Raw genomic sequence first — 20,615 nt, 5'->3', positions numbered from 1 at the left:
GTCGATAGCAGAAGTAGCCTTTGGGGAGGGGGACTAGGGTATCCGCCTTAGGCCCCTGGATAATTTTGGTTGTCCCCATCAGTTCATCATACATATATGCTGGGCATCAGTGCCCCCAAGAATTTTCGGCTAAGTAGGAATATATTTCTCGCTCCCCTGGACCTGTCATTATTAATAATAGCAATAAACAAAAAAAGTGGGCAGCATTTCAGAACCATAATCCTTTGAGCGTTTTAGTATTGTACATATTGTCTAAACTCACGGATGTCAGCCGCGCTTGCGACTCTTGCCAAGGGTCTCGTGTATTGGCAAGGTTATCTCTGGTAGGCATTTTGCTACTTTTATTGATTCTAAAATAATTAAAGCTTGATTAGTATGCAAAAAATAAGTCTCATAAGTAACGCAAATATATATCGTGTCCTTTTGAAAAGAATCGATCTTATATTTCCGGCATAACATAAAGCAAAAGTGAAATAAGAATAAGAAAAATGCAACCAGTAGCTTTATTTAGGTTTTTATAATTAGTGTATTTGCTGGGTAACAACATAGTTGGTTGTTTCTCCCGGAGAAAATCTCAATTTTTCTCTCATATTCAAGTTCCTCTCATATCAGTTTGATCATTACGCTGGATTTACAGCCTTATATACTCTTTTACCAAAACATTGAATTTACGATTAACGCATCTAATGCCGCAAAATTGTTATTTTTATCTGGTTTTTACACGATCGAGCTAAGTATTAATTCATCCATTTATTTTTTATGTCCCATTATAGGGATTTTAGGTTCTTCAAATAGCTGTTTCTTGTACAATGTTGATTGTTACGTTTTGGTAATCTTAAATGTATTAAAAGCTCTCACATCTAGCTTAGGAGAAACCTAAATTAAAAGGTACATGCAGATTACTAAAAGAGGCATGTAAGTGGCTGGAACTGTCTTGAAGGGGTAAGAGGCCTCCTCCCCCTCTGAGGTCTACAGACTAGTTCTGTTAAACTGCTACTGCTACAGCCAGGCCACAACAGTTTATTTGTCAAACGTAGTTGACGTGGATGATTTTTAGGGAGTCACCCTGACTAATAATCGAAAAATTATCTGAACCTGCGGGAATACTTATGAAAATATCTAAAAAATTCCGGTAATACTTTGAAGCTCTTCTCTCCACCGAGGTGAGAGAACGTCCCTATATGTGGAAAAACAAAAAGTCGAAATAAGACAGACAAGCAGGTGAACGTTTTCCAACAGACGTCTTTAGGGCCAATCCTACCAATCGAAATTTCATTGTTCTAACTTTTTGTTGGCCTTGCCCATATCTTTATCTAGGCTTACAACCCTCTTTTGCTATTTCAACAGATTATTCTGTTAAACATCGTTCTCCCGATGTTTTTGTTTGTTCCCTCTTAGGTTTAATTTTTTTGGGGGGATTTTGAGCCAACTTTCCCAAATCAAGTGAAAGTTGAGCCAATTTCCCCAAATCAAGTGAAAATGACAGTGAAAACTGAAGAATGAGCCATGTAGTTCCATAAAGGTAAAGATATACTAAAGAAAACTGCCCCGTTTCCGTAGATATATATTTTGAAAAAAAATTTGCTTAGAACCTAAAAAAAATAAAAAATAATTGTATCTTCAAGAATCTACTTTTTGAATCAACTAATAGGTAAAAACAGAAATGCACTGCCTGATGAAAATCAAATGTATTGAAGCAAGAATCAGAGCTTGATTTCATTATTTTGATTAGAAGACGACTCTATTTATCTACTGATCTGTATGGGTTGCTAACTGACAATCATGAAAGAGCCTTAGGTGATCTTATGGCTGAACAGAATCAGACCCCAAAAGATAAGGTCCCCACCCCTCCTTAAAAAAAGAAAAACAAAAGAAGTTGGTGCCATGACTCATGTAGCCTGCGGGGCCTATCTGTAGCCTATCCTCTAGGCTATGCTAGTTTCTAAGACTAGTAATTTAAAGCTGAACATGTTATTTTTAGATTTTAAACCATAAAACTTTTCCAGATAGGGTATTTTCTCAAATTAATTAGACCTCCACGATTTAGGCCATTATGGAAGAAGGTCAGTGAATTCTTTTAAGTGAAGGGTTTAAGATGCCCTTCAAATGCATATCAAAACCTGAATTTGTCTGCCCCTCCCAATAATTTGAAGAAAAAATTGTCATATTAGCCCTTGCCTCTTGACTATCTGGATATGGCCCCTCTTGCTCCCCCCCCCCCAATAAAAATTCTGAAGATTCGCCTCTGCCCCTATGCAAAGCTCAAACCATTTTTATGAAACGATCTATGTAGTTTTATTTTAGTTCTTTATATTAATATTATATTAAGGTATGTGTGTGTTTTTTCGCCTTTGTATTGAGAATCATATTCATATTCCCTTAAACGAAATCTCAAGGGGTGTTAAGGAGAACCGAACTCTAATGAGAGTAAAGTTTTAGGCCTAAGCCTAAACATTTTAAGGGTTGTCCTTGAGACCAATTTCTGAGGATTTGCGTCTACTTTCTTCACCTACGATCTAGGGCCGTAATTTGCTAAGTAGTAGGGGGGAGAACCAGCCCCCAGTTGAAATTTAGGGTCTTCATAAATCTTGTTAAAACTAAGACAGGCCTACATAATTCAAGCACACACAGAAATCGATCAGTTTTCTTTTGTATATCTTAGCCTTTATGATACTATGTGGCTCATTTTTCACTTGACTTGGAGAAATTTGTTCCAACTTTGGACCCCCATCCCCAAGATTTTGATGAAATTGCGCCCCTGCTATGTGCAGGTAGTATTTGTGCCCCTACTTCAAAGAAAAGGTAGGGGCGCTTTCCTGGCAATAGCCATGCTATACTGCGCCAGTGAAATGATTAATTAAAAAATCTCATCCCCTTGGGGGAGGGGCTGAGCTCCCTTAGTTTTTCAGAATGATTTGGACCTAAAAAGTAGAAACTCATAGTATGTAGACCGTGGGGCGAGCAATCACTTTGCAATATAGCGTATTATGGTACTTGTCAAATGGTACTTGACAATAACCACTCGAGAATTTGTGACGCAAAAAACTAGTCGAGCAACTTCTTTAACCAGACAATTGCTATTGCTCGCCAGGCCAACAGGGGTTTCTCACTCCGTGAACAATATTTGTTTGGGGTTGAGGGGCAAGAAAAGGTACCTAGGTTAGGTTACGTATTTAATATAATGCGCTCTGGTTGGCCCCTCGGTACTTGTCTATTATATAAAACACACTCGAGAAGTGAAGTTTGTTGAATGCTAATGAAATAAAACAAAATCATGATGAAAATATAATATTTTAGAAACAAATTTGGGCTATATATTTGCATATTAGGGGGGGGGGGGTAGAGAATAGCATATATTAAATACGTAACCTAAACAAAATTATTTTAACCTAACCAAACCTATTTAACCTAATAAAAAAAATGTAATGAAAAAAGAATACTTTATTATCAAAACTGTGGAAACTACAACTTGGAAATGTGCTCTTAGAACGCAGGAATGTCCTCAAGAATCGCGTTAAAATGAACTCGGCCTTCTGCCTTCACCGCCGCCCGCCACATGTACTCTACTAAGTATGAATGTAAATGATGGCGGAATGTACCTCGGTGCTGTTTGTTCCTCCACTCTCACATTCTCTCTACTTTTGGGTAGAGATGCCGGTTTCTGGGTCGACAAAATTATTTTTGTGGTTCACTTTCAAATGAGAGAAATATGCTTGTTCTAGCTCAGCTGTGTTATATAGCCCTTCCAACAATCTGAAATGATTCTTGAACATCCATGGTGAGACACTATGTTCTATCACTAGTCAAAACAAACTAACCGGTGTCCTGAAGAACCGCGTTAATAATGAACTAAAATAAACTAGGTCAAGAATCGCGTTAATAATAAACTTTTCTTTTTCTTTGAGACGATCAGCCGACGCCGAAGCTCCCAATTTAATAATTCACAAATGACCTTCACAATTTTGCTAATGGAGTATTCTATTTTCATCATATTTTATTGTCACCAAACTTCACTTCTCGAGTGTGTTTTGTATAATAGACAAGTACCGGCCTCCCTTCCACAATTCTTTGTGGTAGATTTCATAATTTTTTTACTAAAGTATTGTATTTTCATCATACTTTGTTTTATTTCATTAGCATTCACCAAACTTCACTTCACGGTTGGTTATTGTATAATTGACAAGCAGTGGTGGATCCAGAGGCTCCCCCCCCTAGCGTAGTCTAAAGTAGTGTAATTTACTTAATTAACGCTAGTTTGCATTAATTAAACTTGCTCCTAACGTAATTTTATCGGGTCGACCTCTTTTGCCCCCCCCCCTAAAAAAAAAAATCCTGGATCCGCCCCTGTTGACAAGTACCCGTTTTATCATAAGACATTACTCATGGTTGGAATTCAAATAGCATCATCGGCCAAATTAAATATTCAAAACAGGATACATAATATTGAGTACATAACAGTGGCAGATTCAGGATTTTTTAGGATTTTTTGGCAGATTCAATTTACAAAAATATGGAGGAAAGAACAATGTTTGGTACTTGTTAAGAAAGCGAGAAGTGAAATTTCGTTGATGCTAATGAAATAAAACAAAATAGGATGAAAATATAATAGTTTAAAAACAAATTTTGACTATATATTTGCACATTAGGGGGGGGGGGCGTAAAGTATAGCATAGGCTATATTAAATACGTAACCTAACCTAACCTTTTAGTCCCTCTAAACCCCAAAAAACTAAAGTTTAAATATAGTTCCCGGAGTGAGAAACCCTTTGTTCAATCACTATACATTGGAGACTACCCGGTTATTACTTTATCTTCAATACAATTGTCGCGCACTTACCGCTTTCTTAACAAGTACCCAATGTTTTCTTTTTGATTTTTAAATGAAGATACAAAAATGTTATTCTCCAAAATATAAAGGAGGAAGGGAGATAAAATCTAAGGGAGTACTTGCCCTGGCCTCTGCCCTCAAGCTGGCACTCCTGCTCCTACCTGGATCCGTGCAATTGCAGAAATTTCTTCTTTGCGCTGATAAGCGGCGTAAATGTGAGTAGGGCAATTGTCCCTCTGGTGCTTGTATGATATAGCGCCGACCTAAGATACAATCATGAAAAAGGCTTTATGTCACCTCTGCCTTTCGCTCAGACTATCTGTCTTGGCTTTATCTCCAATTAGTGATGGCGTGATGGCAACTTGATTTTAATTCAAAAATTTACGGACTCGATCTCGGTCTTCAGCCTAGATGTGGTTAGGTTAGGTTATATCGTATTTTGTGATATTGAGCGTCGGAGAAACAGGTTCTATTTAGATGATGAATTTGAGGTCGGCGCTATATCATACAAGCACCATCCCTCTATATTTTGTAAACAAACAAGATCCTTTTTTTTTGCATAAATATAAAATAATAAAACCAACATTCTCGTTGGGGAGTGACGTTGGTGTTGAAGTATGGAATTTAGCAGTTTAATCAAATATAAAGAAAATAAATGTATCTTTCAAGCCTCCGTGGCGCAATTGGCTAGCGCGTTCGGCTGTTAACCGAAAGGTTGGTGGTTCGAGCCCACCCGGGGGCGTAATTTTTACTTAACCTAATTGAGTTCTCAACTTTTTATGTACATTTGTATGGAAAAGCAATTTCTTAGAGCCGGAATGTGCCCCATCCCCTAATAATGCTTCCATTGTCCTTGAATTTTTGGGAATTTTGCTGAGTAAGAATTGATTCCCTAAAATTAAAGTTTCAAAAATGAAAGATTTAAATGAGTATTCGTCGGGATCTTTTCGGTTGGTCGCCAAAGTTGTGCCAGTTATAAAGAATGAATTGAAGTTTATATACATATGCAACAAAAAAAATATCACTAATCTTATTTCGTTCATGAGGAACCGTAGTAACCGTAACTTAGTAATCATGAGTAACCGTAGACAATTGTTCTTTTTGTTTCTCTGTGTGTGTGTGGGGGGGGGGGGGCGAGGGAGGGTCAGGTAAAAAAAATCATTTTACACGAGAAAATGTGATTTTTTCACACTATTACTTAATTTTTTGCCATTTTTGTATACTTTTGGTCTTATAGACGGTTGAAGGTGTTTAAATGCCCAATATGACATCTCCTCTTCTCCTTCCATTCCCTCCTGCTCATGCTTAAATTTATAGAAAATACTCGTGATATATTATTTTTAAGTTGCTGTCTATATAAAATAAAGAAAAGGTTATTCTATATAAAACAAGACAAGTTTATTCCCTGTTGTTGGAATGTAAACAGGGAGGGTACTTAAAGTCCCATGTGTTTTACCATTTAACTTTCTCAATACCAGTTTTACAATTACCCTCATATAATCTTTTTTTGTTTTGAAGATTTTGGGCTTGCCCTAAAATACACCCTCCCTCTCTGAAATCAGTTCCTGTAAATATGACTTCTTTGCATCATATCTGGCACAGTAGAGAGAATCCAGTATCGACAAAGGCTATATTCTCCGTAAAAAAAAAGAAGTGAAACACATTAAAAACCACGCGCGATTCTGATGTACACATCACGGAATGCCTATGGAAAACCTGATTGAATGCCGAGTAGCAACTGAACTAGGCTGTGACGACACGGCTCAGAGCCTTGTGACGCGGTATCAAATTTGTTTTGTGTTTGGAAAAAGAAGACGCTATAGTTCTACAGTAATATCTGGTTAGCAGCAACTGTGTTTCGCTTATTACTGAGTCATGCATTTTGTGTTGTTTGCTCCCACGATTTTTCGCTTCTGTGCCTTTTTTAAGTTTTACGTCTGTCTTTGGTCTCTGGGTGTACACGAAGTGTTGAAATGTGTAACCCCTTCGATTGAAGAACAATTGAAAGGACATGTCGGCTGCGGTAAAAGCGATACCTGACTTTTTTGGCTCCAAGATTTATCGTCGACCTTCTGCTGAGCACAGCGCATGGTCTGGATGAATTCATATTCTGATATTTAGTTTTGCTCTCATTATGCTGAAAGTTTTGATTTTTACGAAATGAGTCATCGCATTTGCTTTTCTTACTTACAAAAATAGTTGAAAATTTTGTTTTCGATGCCAAAAATATTTCTATCTTTAAGAAAGATAGGTGAAACATGACTAAATTTTTGCTATGAAAGGGAAAGACATTTTTTTTCTTGGTGTTAAATTTACTATTAGTTTAAAATATTTTCCTTACTTAGAGGATTCAATAATTTTATTTTACGGCAGCTGTACCCAAGATTTTTTGGGGAAGGATTCTTTTACATTATGAAAAATAGATTCCTAGGCTTTATTGTGCTATTAAATAACCAAACAATTCGTATTTTGATTTGACGTAATTTTAAATATTAACGGGCCTCAAACGCAAGCCCCCTGCCGCAGAATACAGCCTTGTAGTTTACTTTCATATTCTTGTGATTTATTTTTAAAAAATCTCATGTTGATTGTTTATAATATTTTAGAGGGCGCAATCAGACAATTCTTCGTTTACAAAGTCAAGTGGAAGAACTGATTTCCCAACAGTCAACGACAGACCTTGGAAAGAGCGGTCAAGATCTGTTAGCCCGACTTAAAACAGCCGAAAAGCAATTGAGTGACAGGGAGGCACACTTAGAGGAGTTTAAAGCACGAGAAGCCGAATATGGTATGTGAAAAATGTGATTTAGAAAAGATCTCATGATTGCACTTAGGGGGATAATTTTTTTTTTTGAAAAGAGCTAGTGACAACGACCCTTGATTATGTAGATTACCAAGCATTCACTGATAGGTTTTAGTAGAAAAGGTAGCCATGTTTGTTCTTGATTATTCCATCAGCTAGAAGCTCCTAGGGATCGTTGGCTAGGACAAGATTTCCACAGTTCCCCAACAGTATACTCGGGGGGTAGTGGTGACAATTATCTCATAGTGCCCTTGAGAGTGGTAGGTTGAAATAGAGGCGGCCTACTGCTGCTAATTTCAGTACTGTGCAGCCTCTGCCGTCCTGGCTAGTGTTGTACCATGAGGCAGGATATTTTGTGCAACACACTGCCGAGACCAGACAGGCTGAGAGAATTATAACTGCCAAAATCTTGGTAGGTGGGGGGGGGGTGGTTATGGTCAATCACCGAGGACATTTGAAGAGCCGACCATACGCAAGAAAGGGTCCTTTGAGGTGCAATTCGAGGCGGAAAAAAAGTACAGTGGCTAGTACCTATTCTTGTGATTATTAGTGCCGTTTGCAGATGATGGCGAGATATGGTGAGATATGGGTAACTCTCCCCTCTTTTGTGGGACAAGTTTTGCCCGTTCAAGCCAGCCTGAAGCTGGCAGGTTGGGTTATCGGGATGGGGAAACAGTGGTGGATACCTCGACTGACAAGCAAGGCTGTTCTACAAAAGGAGAAAAAGTTTGGCAAGAACGAAAAACGGGACGGAGAAAATGGGCCTTTGTGTCCTAAGCTTCGATTTAATTTTATGAGTCCGCTCATAAAAACGCTAGCAATAAGAATATACCCTGGAAACGACACGCCTACCCAAGTAACCAAAGAGACGCACCCAAGTTTTTAAATTATCTAAAATATCTCGGTGCCTCAAAAATAGAGCCTTAAATTTCTTCTAGAATCTGCTTAAAAATAGTATTAATAAGTTTCTTAACTAGGTGGGTCGCAAGTAGAAAACATAGTTGATAAAAAAAATTCACTATTGATTCGAGACGCACATTTTCGAGCGTCATGGAAACTTGCCCTAATTATTATGTAATTAATCTAGAGGGCACGTAGACAGAAAGAAGGGGTACCCTAGTGAAGACAAAGACTATGGGAAAACAATCGCTACATTGGTTTATGTCGCCCAAAATAGGCTCGCCCAAAAATTTTGGACATGGCATGTCACTGGGGCAAATGAACCTAAGAGGAAAGAATTTATTTTGAAAAAAAGAACAATAACAAAAAAAAAAAAAAAATTCGTTCCTGAGAGGAAAGAATTAAGATTAAAAAAGTGAGATTCTATTGATGCTCGGACACCATTGACAGTTGTTATATAATTATGTAATTATGATTATTAAAATTATATAATTAGCCTTCATAAACGGCTTGATTAAATGTGTCTGAAATGGTATATCTTGCTCAGGTATCGTATGTTTTTCTTGTAGGTAGATCTAAAAAAAATACTTCAAATAAGCTACAATTTTTGGGCCTATGAAACGATGAAGAAAAATATTGTTTCGAATTTTTAATATCTCGTTTTGATATTCGATATTTAATATCAGCTTGTCCTGCGTCATATTTATAGTTTTTATTTCCTTTTAAAGAAAGAAGGCGGATTACCCTGGAAGATGCCTTGACGAGGAAAGATATAGAAATGCAAAATATGGAAGAAAGGTACAAAAAATATGTAGAAAAAGCCAAAGAAGTTGTGAAGAAATTGGATCCAAAGAACAATCCTAATGCTGGGCCAGAAATCGGTACACTTATGTCCCGACTTGCCGAGAAAGACCAACTTATTGCTAATTTGGAGGTATTTTTTTTTATTTATCGTTTTTTCGAATATGTCATCGATTTTTTTTAACTGATTTTCGATTTCATCGATTTTTGGATCGATCAAATCGGTATGCCTATGTTCTGACTCGCCGAGAAAGAAAAACTTATTGGTAACTTGGAGGTAAAATCTTTTTTTTTATCTGCTTCATCGATTTTTGAATTTATTTTATAAATCAATAAATCGGCACACTTATGTTCTGACTCACTAAGTCATCGGTTTCTTTGAATTGGTTTAATCGATTTTCGAATCCAAAATCGGAACGCATATGTCCTGAATTACCATCTTTTTAGTTTCGTTGAATTGGTTTAATCGATTTTTGAATTGATAAATGGGCACACTTATGTCCCTATTTTTCGGACTCATCGGTTTTTTTGAATCAGTTTCATCAATTTTTCGAATCGATTTTTCATTTTATTGATTTTCTGGAACGATATATCGGCTCATTTATGTCCGCACCCGACGACTCATCGGTGTTTTGATCGATTTAGTTGATTTCTCGAATTGATAAATCGGCACACGCATGTCCCGACTCGTCGACTCTTTGTTTTTTTTTCAAATTTGTTTGATCGATTTTTTGAATCGATTTTTCGATTTCATGGATTTGTCGAATCGATTAATCGGCATATGTATGTCTCTCCTTGCCAAGAAAGACCAACTTATTGCTAACTTGCAAGGTTATAATTTTTTTTCAGAATTGATTCTTTGATTTTGAAATAGCTCCTATCAATATAATTCAATATATGAGTGTCTACTAATATATGGCGTAGTGGTAAGATAAATTCAACAATTTGGTATAAATCAATGGATTTTGATTAGGCCACTAACAATGAATCGAAGTGATTTGACCACGTCACTGACAAAAACCTAGAGATTTTGGTGAAATTTCGGATCTTATCAATCCAAAGAGACATTGACGAATTTTGAAAGTATATATTGTCCGATGTTCATACTTTGGATGCACTTATAAGCGGCATCTACAAAAATTAAAAGATCTCTTGAAATAAAAAGCAAATTTCATAAAGTGTCTTTAACAAATGTTTTGTCCCAACGTTCATCACATTTTATCTTCTTTATTGTTTTTAGCTATATTTTATTATTACTTTTATATTTTATTATTTTTAAATTTATTTATTTTTTTTGTTTACCTTTGTTTTACGTCAGGTTGATATTATTACTATTTAGTTTTCTTCCCACCGTACAAAATCGTAAAAAATAATGGAGTTGCGGGAAATTGAGAAAAGGAAGGTAAAGAAACATACAACAAAAAGACTAACAATACAAAAAGAATAACATTGCCAAAATGATAGTAAAAAGAAAGAAAAAATAAAAATAAAACCGAAAATCATGACCATGCAGTGAGGCTGATAACACTATAATAAGATGCTAAATAAAATAATATATTTGGACAAGTTTTTTGATAGCTTCTCATTTGACTTAATAATATCATTTAACAGTATCATTTAATATTATAGATAATATCAGTAGGCTCATAATTAACAATAATTTTTCTGTTATGTTGATGTTATTGTTGTAAATAAAGTAAAAATGCATAGGAAGGGAAATAAGACGGGGCGGCATCTACATATTATCGGATAGCTGTTTGGAATTCCAAATTAAACAACACTGCATATTCAGTTTTGAGGAGCAGCTAAAGTTTGGCCATTATAGTTTCCGTGGTATATAATCGTGTTTAGTTATTAGTTTTTCAAGAATTTGTTGAAAGATCCATTTGCTTGGCACTAGTCCAAATCTCGGCGGTGGCTAAATATCAAGCAGTTCGTGGTAACGAACTGTAAGTAAGGAGCGACCCGGCTCAATGGTAACCGAAACTCCAAAACACGGAATTTTGATACCAATAGATACATCAAAAGAATCAGATCAGAAAATCAGATTCAAAAGAATCAGAAGTATTTTTTCACTTATAATTGTAAATATACAGTTATCTAAAAGAATAATGCAGATAATATAAGTAATAAACAATATAATTATATTATATAAATAATACAGAAAAACCTAGAAATCTCGTCAAAAATTTAGAAATCTAAACACTTTGTAATATTCCACGATCTTTTTGTTTGAAAAATCTTTAAGAAGTAAAAAGTCAAGACTGGTTTTTCTCATATTTATTTTCTTATTGTACATAATTTTTTTAGTTTATTAATTGTTTGTCTACTTTCCTCCCTGTTCGATTGCATTGGTAATTTTTCTTGAGCTTAAATATAGTGTTTCTTATCGTATGTATTTTATTCTTTGACACGTGTGTTTTATATGTTACCTAACCCGGCGTGTGTGTATGGAGTTAATCGGGGAGGGTCCCAAATTCTTGAAAAAAGTGAAACGGTGATATTTTAGGCATCACTTTTTAGAATAAAAAAAATGGTTCCTCCTAGGCTATTTGTGTTGCATAGGGCGTAGATAAAAGTTTCATGGGAATCTATTTAAAGGACGGGTTCCCTTCCCCGTCGGCCTTATGTTAGCTGCGATCGAACCCTAGGCCTATATTGCCTAGCAGAGGTCACTCCACTGCGCTACCACAGGTAAGTTTTTTTTTTAGAGAATTAAAAAAATTGCAAAATCATGAAATTTTGGGTCTGGGAGCTCAAATACTACCTTTTGACTTCGTAGGCTACGAAGATTTTAGGCTTCGTACTTCTAATTCGTGATAAATCGAAAAATCGAAGCTTTTAGGCTTCGATGTCATAAAAAAAAACTGGTACCAAAAATAAATATAGTTTATAGGCATCTTGTATTTTTAGAAAGAGCTTCAACGGTACAAGGATATACGAATGGTTGAAGATCAGCTAATGAGTACAGCTTATCATAATCTGGCAATGCAAATGCATACAACCCGATTCCCCATTGATCAGAGACACGCGTCAGCTTTAAATACGTCGATGTTGAACAAGCAAAGGCAACAGAACTCGACGCCGAAACGACCACCAAATCCACAGGGAGGGTAAGTTTGTCAGGGTAATAAAAGTGAATTCTCAGTACAATACTCTTGTAAAGCGTACTCGTCTTGCGCTAAGTGAAGCTTATGTAGGGATAAGTACCCCTTCGACTAATCGTATCTAAAACAATAAGCTTTACGAAAAATGTGGTTCAGTCCCACTTTCTAAGGCTATAATGAAAGAAGGTATAGATAGGTAGGCCACTTTTTGCGGGTGAAGGGTGAAAGTTTTCTAAAGACTGCGCTTTTTGGCCATCCATGACTGGAAGAAAAGCAGGTCAACCCCGAATGAGATTTAAAGAGGTCTTAATTAAGAATTTAAAGGGAATTGTAACTTCACGGGAGAAGGGTAAACAGTGAAGACTTGAATAGATTAGGATAGAGGAAGAAAATGTGCAGCTGTTTTGGCCTTAGGTGGTTTGGTGCTGCTGCATTGGGTTGGACTTGAATAGATTAGGATAGAGGAAGAAAATGTGCAGCTGTTTTGGCCTTTGGTGGTTTGGTGTTGCTGCATTGGGTTAGACTTGAATAGATTAGGATAGAGGAAGAAAATGTGCAGCTGTTTTGGCCTTAGGTGGTTTGGTGCTGCTGCAGTGGGTTTGGCTTGAATAGATTAGGATAGAGGAAGAAAATGTGCAGCTGTTTTGGCCTTAGGTGGTTTGGTGCTGCTGCATTGGGTTGTTAGTAGTAGCAGTTTCAGCAATATAAAGAAGGGTGACTAAATTGCTCCCACGTCAGTTTTAGTGAACGTTTGATTTAATGTAACCGTTTACTTTGGACGTTTTAATGGAGTTTAAAATTTGTTTTTTACGGACGGTGTTCTGGGGAACCTCTGTCAACTGGTCGTCAACTTATTGTGTCACATGCCAACTGATCGTTAAATTAAGCTATTTGATGAATTTTTCAACCTAGAAGTCTCTTCTTTAAGCCAACCAGCACAAGTGGGGTAATGATGGGTTAATCTCTTGATGTCAATTCTAGCAGATTTATTGAAAGCTGATGGTTTTATAGCACGATTTTGTAGATTTTCGTAGGGACAGACAAGGATGCTCAATCATGTTCCTGTTGCAATAAGGTAAACAATGATAAAATGAAGCTATCTAGGAGAAGTTTGTAACACATAGCTCCCAATTTTCCAGAACACTATAATGTCACTTTTTTCAACTTGCCAGACTTGGAGTGGCTGCGGCTGGTGAATATTTGATTCGTACCTGACGTAGATGTACGCAGATCCTACCCCTAGGCGGGAGGAGTGTGGGCCGTGGTTGTTTATCCAGGAGGGGGTTGACTCTCCGTTGGAAGAACGAATATTTCTACCGTTTTTTTAAAGGCAGAAATATTTTGGACCAGTCTCAGGGGTGGGTTTTTATGGTGCTCATCAAACAAATACTCTAGTGAACATATAGGCTAAAATTAGTGAGTTTCTGCTCGTGTTTTAAGTTTTCAATTCGCTCTTTACTTAGAATCAAGTTTTGTTTTTGATTGGCATAATTCGTGTATATGTTAATGGTGGTAATGCTCGTTAATAAGTTTTACTCACAATAATAGCAATGTTAGTGATTATTAGGGTCGTAGTAGTAGTAGCAGCAGTTGTGGTATAAGTAGCCACACTATGATAATATTTTAATGCATCAACATCAGCCTCAGATTAGTGAATAATCTCAGAAATTATAAAATACCAATGGTGTTGCACTGTCCATGAAACATGTACTCTGAGGTGTTTTGAACGCATTGAAATTTTTGGAAACTCATTTTGAAAACTTTTGGTCCTCCAGTTATATCCTTTTATCCTCATCCTCTTTCCTCATCATAATTTTATCCTAATCCTTTATCATCATCCTAATTTTATCCTCGTCATAATTTTATCCTTATCCTTTTATTCGCATCATAATTTTGTCCTTTCATCCTTTTATTCTCATCATAATTTTATCCTTTCATCCTTTTATCCTCGTCCTAATTTTATCCTCATCATAATTTTATCCTAATCCTTTATCATCATCCTAATTTTATCCTCGTCATAATTTTATCCTTATCCTTTTATTCGCATCATAATTTTGTCCTTTCATCCTTTTATTCTCATCATAATTTTATCCTTTCATCCTTTTTTCCTCATCCCAATTTTATCTTTTATCCTTATCATAATTTCATCCTTCTTTCCTCATTATAATTTTATCCTTCTATCCGTATCCTTTTGTACTTCAGATCTACATCATTGTTTAGACAACACTTTCTTCCCATTTATAAATAATGACAATATGGATATACGTAACAACGGGCACGATCTTTCTGTTTTTTTTCTTTTTAGTATATGTTGTTTTTCCTTCCAATTTACTTTGTTTTCTAGTGTGTTTATTTATTAATTCTTCTTCTTTATGATCAACAGGCTACAAAATCCGTATAAAACAATTTCATTTGGGAAATCAATTGCAATATTTGAGATATTTACTTTTTTAACTATTAATGATAAAATGATCGGAATTTTTAATGACTAATATTGGATTATCAGTGACTATGGATTTTTAATGACTATGGATTATCAGTGACTAATATGGATTATCAATGGATTTTTAATGACTAATATTGGATTATCAATGACTATGGATTTTTAATGACTATGGATTATCAGTGACTAATATGGATTATCAATGGATTTTTAATGACTAATATTGGATTATCAAGATCCATTGTCAAATAATTTTTGAATAACCTGAAGTCGAAAGAAGTAACACTATTTATACTTAAAAGTTGGGGATGCCTTTGAAGCAGAATGACCTTATGTTACCTTTGACACATATACTTGACGAGTTCTCATTTATAATGATTTCGATATTAGCCTCAGATTTGTAGTCAACAAACTCAGTTTCATAGTCACCGATTCGAAAAAGGCACAACGTGTCTATATTAGTAGGGGAAAGGTGTTGGGGAAGCACAGAACCAAAGGCCCTATTTAGGGCTAAAGGCTTAAGAACTGAATGTTCCGTTTGAATTAAATCATCCCCTGTCTTCTTTCTTATGCTAATACACTTTTTTTTATGTAAATTTAAAGTTAATGGATTTTAGATATTCGGAATCCGCGCAAAAAGTAGATTCTTTAATTGTAAAATTGTTTTCAGCATTCAGTTTTTTAGAGTCTTAGTTACTATTTGCGTAGGACACTCTTTACCTACCGCTTCATTGCCTTTGCACTTTCTTTGCTGTCTTACAAATCTAGATCTTTATTCATCATATGAACCTTTTAGAACCTATTTATGACCAGGTCCAATTTGTATACATTTTTATGCTGTTATACAAAGCATTGTATGTTCACAAGGAATTGCTTTTTGGACCTCGAGTGTATAGTTGATCCTCGAACTGGTGCTTCATAGTTAAACAGCCCTCAGGCTTAAAAATTTCTCAGACTCCTTTTCTAAGCATTCGAGTGGTCACTATATTCTCCTTTGAAGAAATGAATTGATTTTTAGAGGGCAATTTGACTTTTTAGAGGGCAATTGATTTTTAGAGGGCAATTAGAGGGCAATTTAGAGGGCAATGCTAAAACGAGCTCGAAACAGTCACGAGAACCGAATGTGTAAGCAGCTTAAGAAATTTCTAGCCCTTTTCCCATCATATGAATGGCGCATTGAAAAAACGAAAAAAAGCGATTAATTTTCTTTTTAGTATTATTTCTGCTATTTTTTTTTTGGATTTGGTCAATTTTGCTACTACGAGATTCACTAACAGTCACTAAATGATGGAGGTGCTGTTATAAGTGCTCTATGTTATTCTGAGAAATCACGACTCATATTTTAAGGCCTCTTGCAGGCCTTAAAATATGGCCTTAAAAACCACTCATTTCTCTTCATTTTCTCCTTAGTTTCAAAAACATTAAAAAATTAATGTTTCTAGATGTTTGTCATTGACGTTTCTAAAAGCCAATTAGACAAAGTCCCTTCAAAGTGCCCCTTAAAATCCCTTAATTTCTTTTTATTCAAGGAATTTCTTCTTATTCAATTAGACAAAGTCCCTTCAAAATGCCCCTTAAAGTCCCTTAATTTCTTCTTATTCAAGGAATTTCTTCTTATTCAATTAGACAAAGTCCCTTCAAAATGCCCCTTAAAGTCCCTTGGTTTCTTCTTATACAAGGTATTTCTTCTTATTCAATTCGACAAAGTCCCTTCAAAATGCCCCTTAAAGTCCCTTAATTTCTTCTTATTCAAGGAAATAAGCAAACGCCACAAGTATTCGGGATATTGTTCAATTATACATGGTAGGCCTAGTAACTTGGTGAAATTTAGCTCTGAAAACTGAATGAAGCTCAGATTGATTTTTATCTGTTCAAGTCACTAACTTCTTTTTTAGGGACTATTTTGAATATGGACCATAGAAGATTCAACTATCAGAGGAATAAGGTCTGAGGCACAGGGAAATATTGACTCATGGTTATACAATCATATTAATCTGCTTTTTATTCTTGTTTATTCGTCTTCGACATAAGTGATTGATGTAATTAGTAAATCGAAAGTGTTTAAAAGTGATCTCACTTTGGATATAAACATTTTATTCCATGATGGTGGAGATGGGTACTTTAAATATATTGTTTTGTAAATACTGACTTTTCGTGCAGAGTAGATTTACATTATTTAACTATAATTAATACATTCAAATTGCTAGAATTTGTTTCAAATTGTAGAACAACATTGGCATCTTGTGTAAGATGTCAAATTAAAATGCGGATGAAGGACAAGGCCGCATCCAGAGGGAGGGAGGTGGTTAGGAGGTTTAAGCCCCCCCCCCCGCAGAAATGTTTGCCCGACTCGTAAAATACGTAAAAAAAATGAATAAAAACACATTTTGATGCGTTTTTTAATTTTTTTTGTAACCCCCTCCCCTCTTTCCGAAAAAATCCTTGTGTAAACCCGCCTCCTTCCCCTATCCGAAAAAAAAAATCATGGATACGACCCTGATGAAGGTTGAAGATCCACCAGATCCATTGCTGGCGAATAGGGCGCCGAGTCGACATTTCAGTTGCAGGGTGTTTTTTATAGGGACAAATTGCCAGTTTGGTGGCCTTCCTTGCTGCAGCGGGGATCGATCCCTGCGCCCTGTGAATTAAAGTGTGGATTTGATTTATTATGCGGGATGTCGAGACAGCAGGAGGTTTTCACTGGCAATAATAAAGAGAAATGTAGGGTATGGTTATCATTTATTACGCGAGATGTCGAGACAGAGGAGGTTGTCACCGGCAATAATGAACGGGGAATGCAGTGTCGAAATTTTATCACATCAGTAATATAAGACTAGTGTAATAAAAATGCCAGTGCCTCAAGTGATGGTTGTCAGGGAAATATGAGCCCAGCCTATGTCCTGGTACAAAGACATGTGAGAAAGTGAATTTACAGTACTGAATTTTGAGCATATAATAATAATTTATTTATAACTCACTTTTATACAAAACAAGCAGAGTAAAGTACACTAAAAAGGAAGAAAAATCAAATACACAGAAACAAAGATAACTTAAACCTTAATCACTGACAAAAACGCACGGATAATATTATGGTTTGGGCCACAAAGGCATTTCTTGTCAAATTATTACTAAGCAATTCAAACGATTGGATAATGTCGGTAGTACCATACTTCTCAATAATACGTGTATTACGATATGAAGTGGGAAGGTACAATAAAAATTTGCAATATCTAAAATAAGCGATACGCATCTGGCGCAAATCATTCTTATTCAATAACAAATACATTCCACTTAAAAACAAGACAGAATGGTCACAATATGTGGAATACATTTTGGCTAAAGCTCGGCGTGAATATTTTCCATTGTTAGGTACAATTTTTGCATATCCGATCTTCAACTTTTCTTTTACATCTCTCAAAACTTGAAGTCGCAAATAGTGAGTGTAGAACAAATACTAATTCCTAACAACCGTAAACTCGCAACATTGCGAATTACTGAGGATCCACAGAACAAATTATGAGCAGATGACCTGGGGTTGAAAACTAAATATTCGCATTTGTCAAAATTCTAAAACAGACCAGCATCCCGAAACATCATAGAAATACGTTGCACCGATAATGCCAAAATAGACTTGGTTCGGCTTAAAACTAGCAGATCGTCCGCATACGCAATATAAAACACATCAGATAAATTATAAAAATACGAAGGCTTGATTCCTACAAAAACGCTTGAATGTAAGCATTAAATAGATAAGGTGACAGCACCCCACCCTGTCGTACTCCAGATTGAACTGGTATATTACCGCAGTACCCTCTACCAGATTTTAAACGAAGAAACGAATTACTATACCAAAATTTAAGTACATGTATGACAGAAGGGTTCACTCCAAACTCTGACAAAGAGTGCCACATTTGTGCATGGTAAATACTATCGAAGGCTTTAGATAAATCCAAAGCGCAAATATGGAATTCATAACCTTTAGATTGGGCATCATAAAGAGTTGAAGCTAAAACCTTATGTGCATATTGACACCCAATACGAGGTTGAAGTCTAAATTGATTAGAGTCTTTTACAGTTTGTTCAATGATATATGGGAGCAGAACATATTCAAAAACCTTACGAATATTGGAAGCAACAGGGGTAGGCCTGTATGAACTGCAATCAAAAGGGTCTCTACCACCTTTAAGAGTCGAAGAGACCGTTCTGTAAAGGAAGAAATCAGGTACCATTGGCAAAGATACCCAGAACTGAAAAAGTAACTGGAGCTGAGCGACTAGTGCCGGACGGTCAAAACGTACATGATGAGCGCTAATCCCATCAAGCTCTTTCAATTTAGTCTTAATTTCGAGCATAAAACTAACATTACTTTTAGTTGAGAAGGCAATAACAAGATGTAGCAAAATTGTTGGAGTAAAAGATTGCGAAATTAAGAACTGGAAACAATAGTGAACACTATACTCAACTTTACAAAAAATACTTTTATAATTCCCAAGCCATTACGAAACTGGGATATCATCACTAGTCCCTAATGAACCAAATTTAGACGTATTAATGACTTCTTTCCATTGTACTGCACTTTTAGGGAACTCAGCACCATTATATCGAACCAAACGAAGATACCGTTTAAACTCCGCTTTTGTCTTACTTTTTATATCAAACACTTGGCCTCGCAAGGGCCGCCCACACGCAATCCAGATGCGAAGCCAGAGTTTAGCACGATTTTTGACGGCTTTAAGACCCGGGTCTTCTTTCCAAATTGGACTTTGAGTTTTGAGTTTAACCCGGACAAGGGGAACAGCTACATTCTCAGCTTGTTTCATGCACTTAACTAAGTGAAGATAATAAACATTCAGTTGCACTCTGGCTTGTGGCGAAAAAACACTCGTGCACAGTAGATTAAAAGGGATCTTGACGCAGGACAACAGAGCTGTTAGGGTAGAAATATATAAAGGCCAATTGGCTGTGCTCCACTCTCGTTTCATCCACCATCTATTATTAGCAACACAAGGATGATTAGATGGATCAGCGGTTAATGTCGCAGTAAGGGAAAGGGGAAGGTGGTCAAAATTACGTTCGTCTTCGTCAACATTAACGACAGAACAGGGAACATCGGCAGAGCAAATACAATGATCAATATTGGTCACAGTACCACTATTATGAATATAACTGTAATTAAGAGCTTTGGGTACTATGCGGTCACCAATAGGCAACGAATCTATAACTAAGTTGGCTATGAACAGAGGAGCTAGAGGAGCTATGAACATCACAATTGAAGTCACCTATCATTAACCGACGATACCCATGCTTTTCAAAATCGCATAACAGTTTTAAGGGATGAGCCGGCATTACAAAACCTGGTAAGTGAAGCTAGATGTATCTAATTGTAAGGATGATATACATTTATAAATACAAAGTGACCAAGTCGTATTACCATAATATTATCAGAGGAATGAAATAAGATAGGTGACAAAGGAGTAGCTAATCGTTGATAACACACGCAAGGTCCCCGGAAGGTCGGCCTTTTGTTTTTCGGGCATTGGTGGTAAAGACAATATGGTGGCTACTTCTTCGTAGAGAGTTAACGGAGATGGCGGGAAGTAAATGTTCTTGCAAGAACAAAATGTCAAAATCATTCATTTTTTGATTTAATGAGCCATCTTTATCTTTCGTGCCATTGATATTAAAAGAGCAGATTGGGACGGACAATTCGACAATCATTTCCGAATCACACGT

The 20,615-nt window shown here is 36.2% G+C and overlaps 1 protein-coding gene and 1 non-coding gene across 3 annotated transcripts in view; both read left to right on the top strand.

The window, feature by feature from the left end:
- Positions 1 to 17,062, top strand: part of LOC148942649 (protein Hook homolog 3-like) — a 94,329-nt gene extending 77,267 nt beyond the window's left edge. Inside the window, exons 11-14 of one of the 2 annotated variants that reach the window (XM_089102567.1) lie at positions 7,435 to 7,616; positions 9,260 to 9,465; positions 12,246 to 12,445; positions 16,778 to 17,062. In XM_089102567.1, coding sequence (XP_088958693.1) covers positions 7,435 to 7,616; positions 9,260 to 9,465; positions 12,246 to 12,445; positions 16,778 to 16,802 — 613 coding nt within the window. In that variant the 3' untranslated portion in view covers positions 16,803 to 17,062. The remainder of the gene's footprint in view (positions 1 to 7,434; positions 7,617 to 9,259; positions 9,466 to 12,245; positions 12,446 to 16,777) is intronic. The other variant, XM_089102568.1, reaches the window with a different exon arrangement.
- Positions 5,497 to 5,570, top strand: TRNAN-GUU (transfer RNA asparagine (anticodon GUU)). The gene has a single exon. It is a non-coding gene; the product is annotated as a tRNA-Asn (tRNA).
- Positions 17,063 to 20,615: the final 3,553 nt, after the last annotated feature.

The sequence above is a fragment of the Artemia sp. Qi Xiang Cuo genome, chromosome 16 (assembly GCF_049724085.1).
Source record: "Artemia sp. Qi Xiang Cuo chromosome 16, ASM4972408v1, whole genome shotgun sequence".
NCBI lineage: Eukaryota > Metazoa > Arthropoda > Branchiopoda > Anostraca > Artemiidae > Artemia > Artemia sp. Qi Xiang Cuo.
Note: the sequence above shows the minus strand (reverse complement) of the source record. Positions and strands in the feature narration are given on the sequence as shown.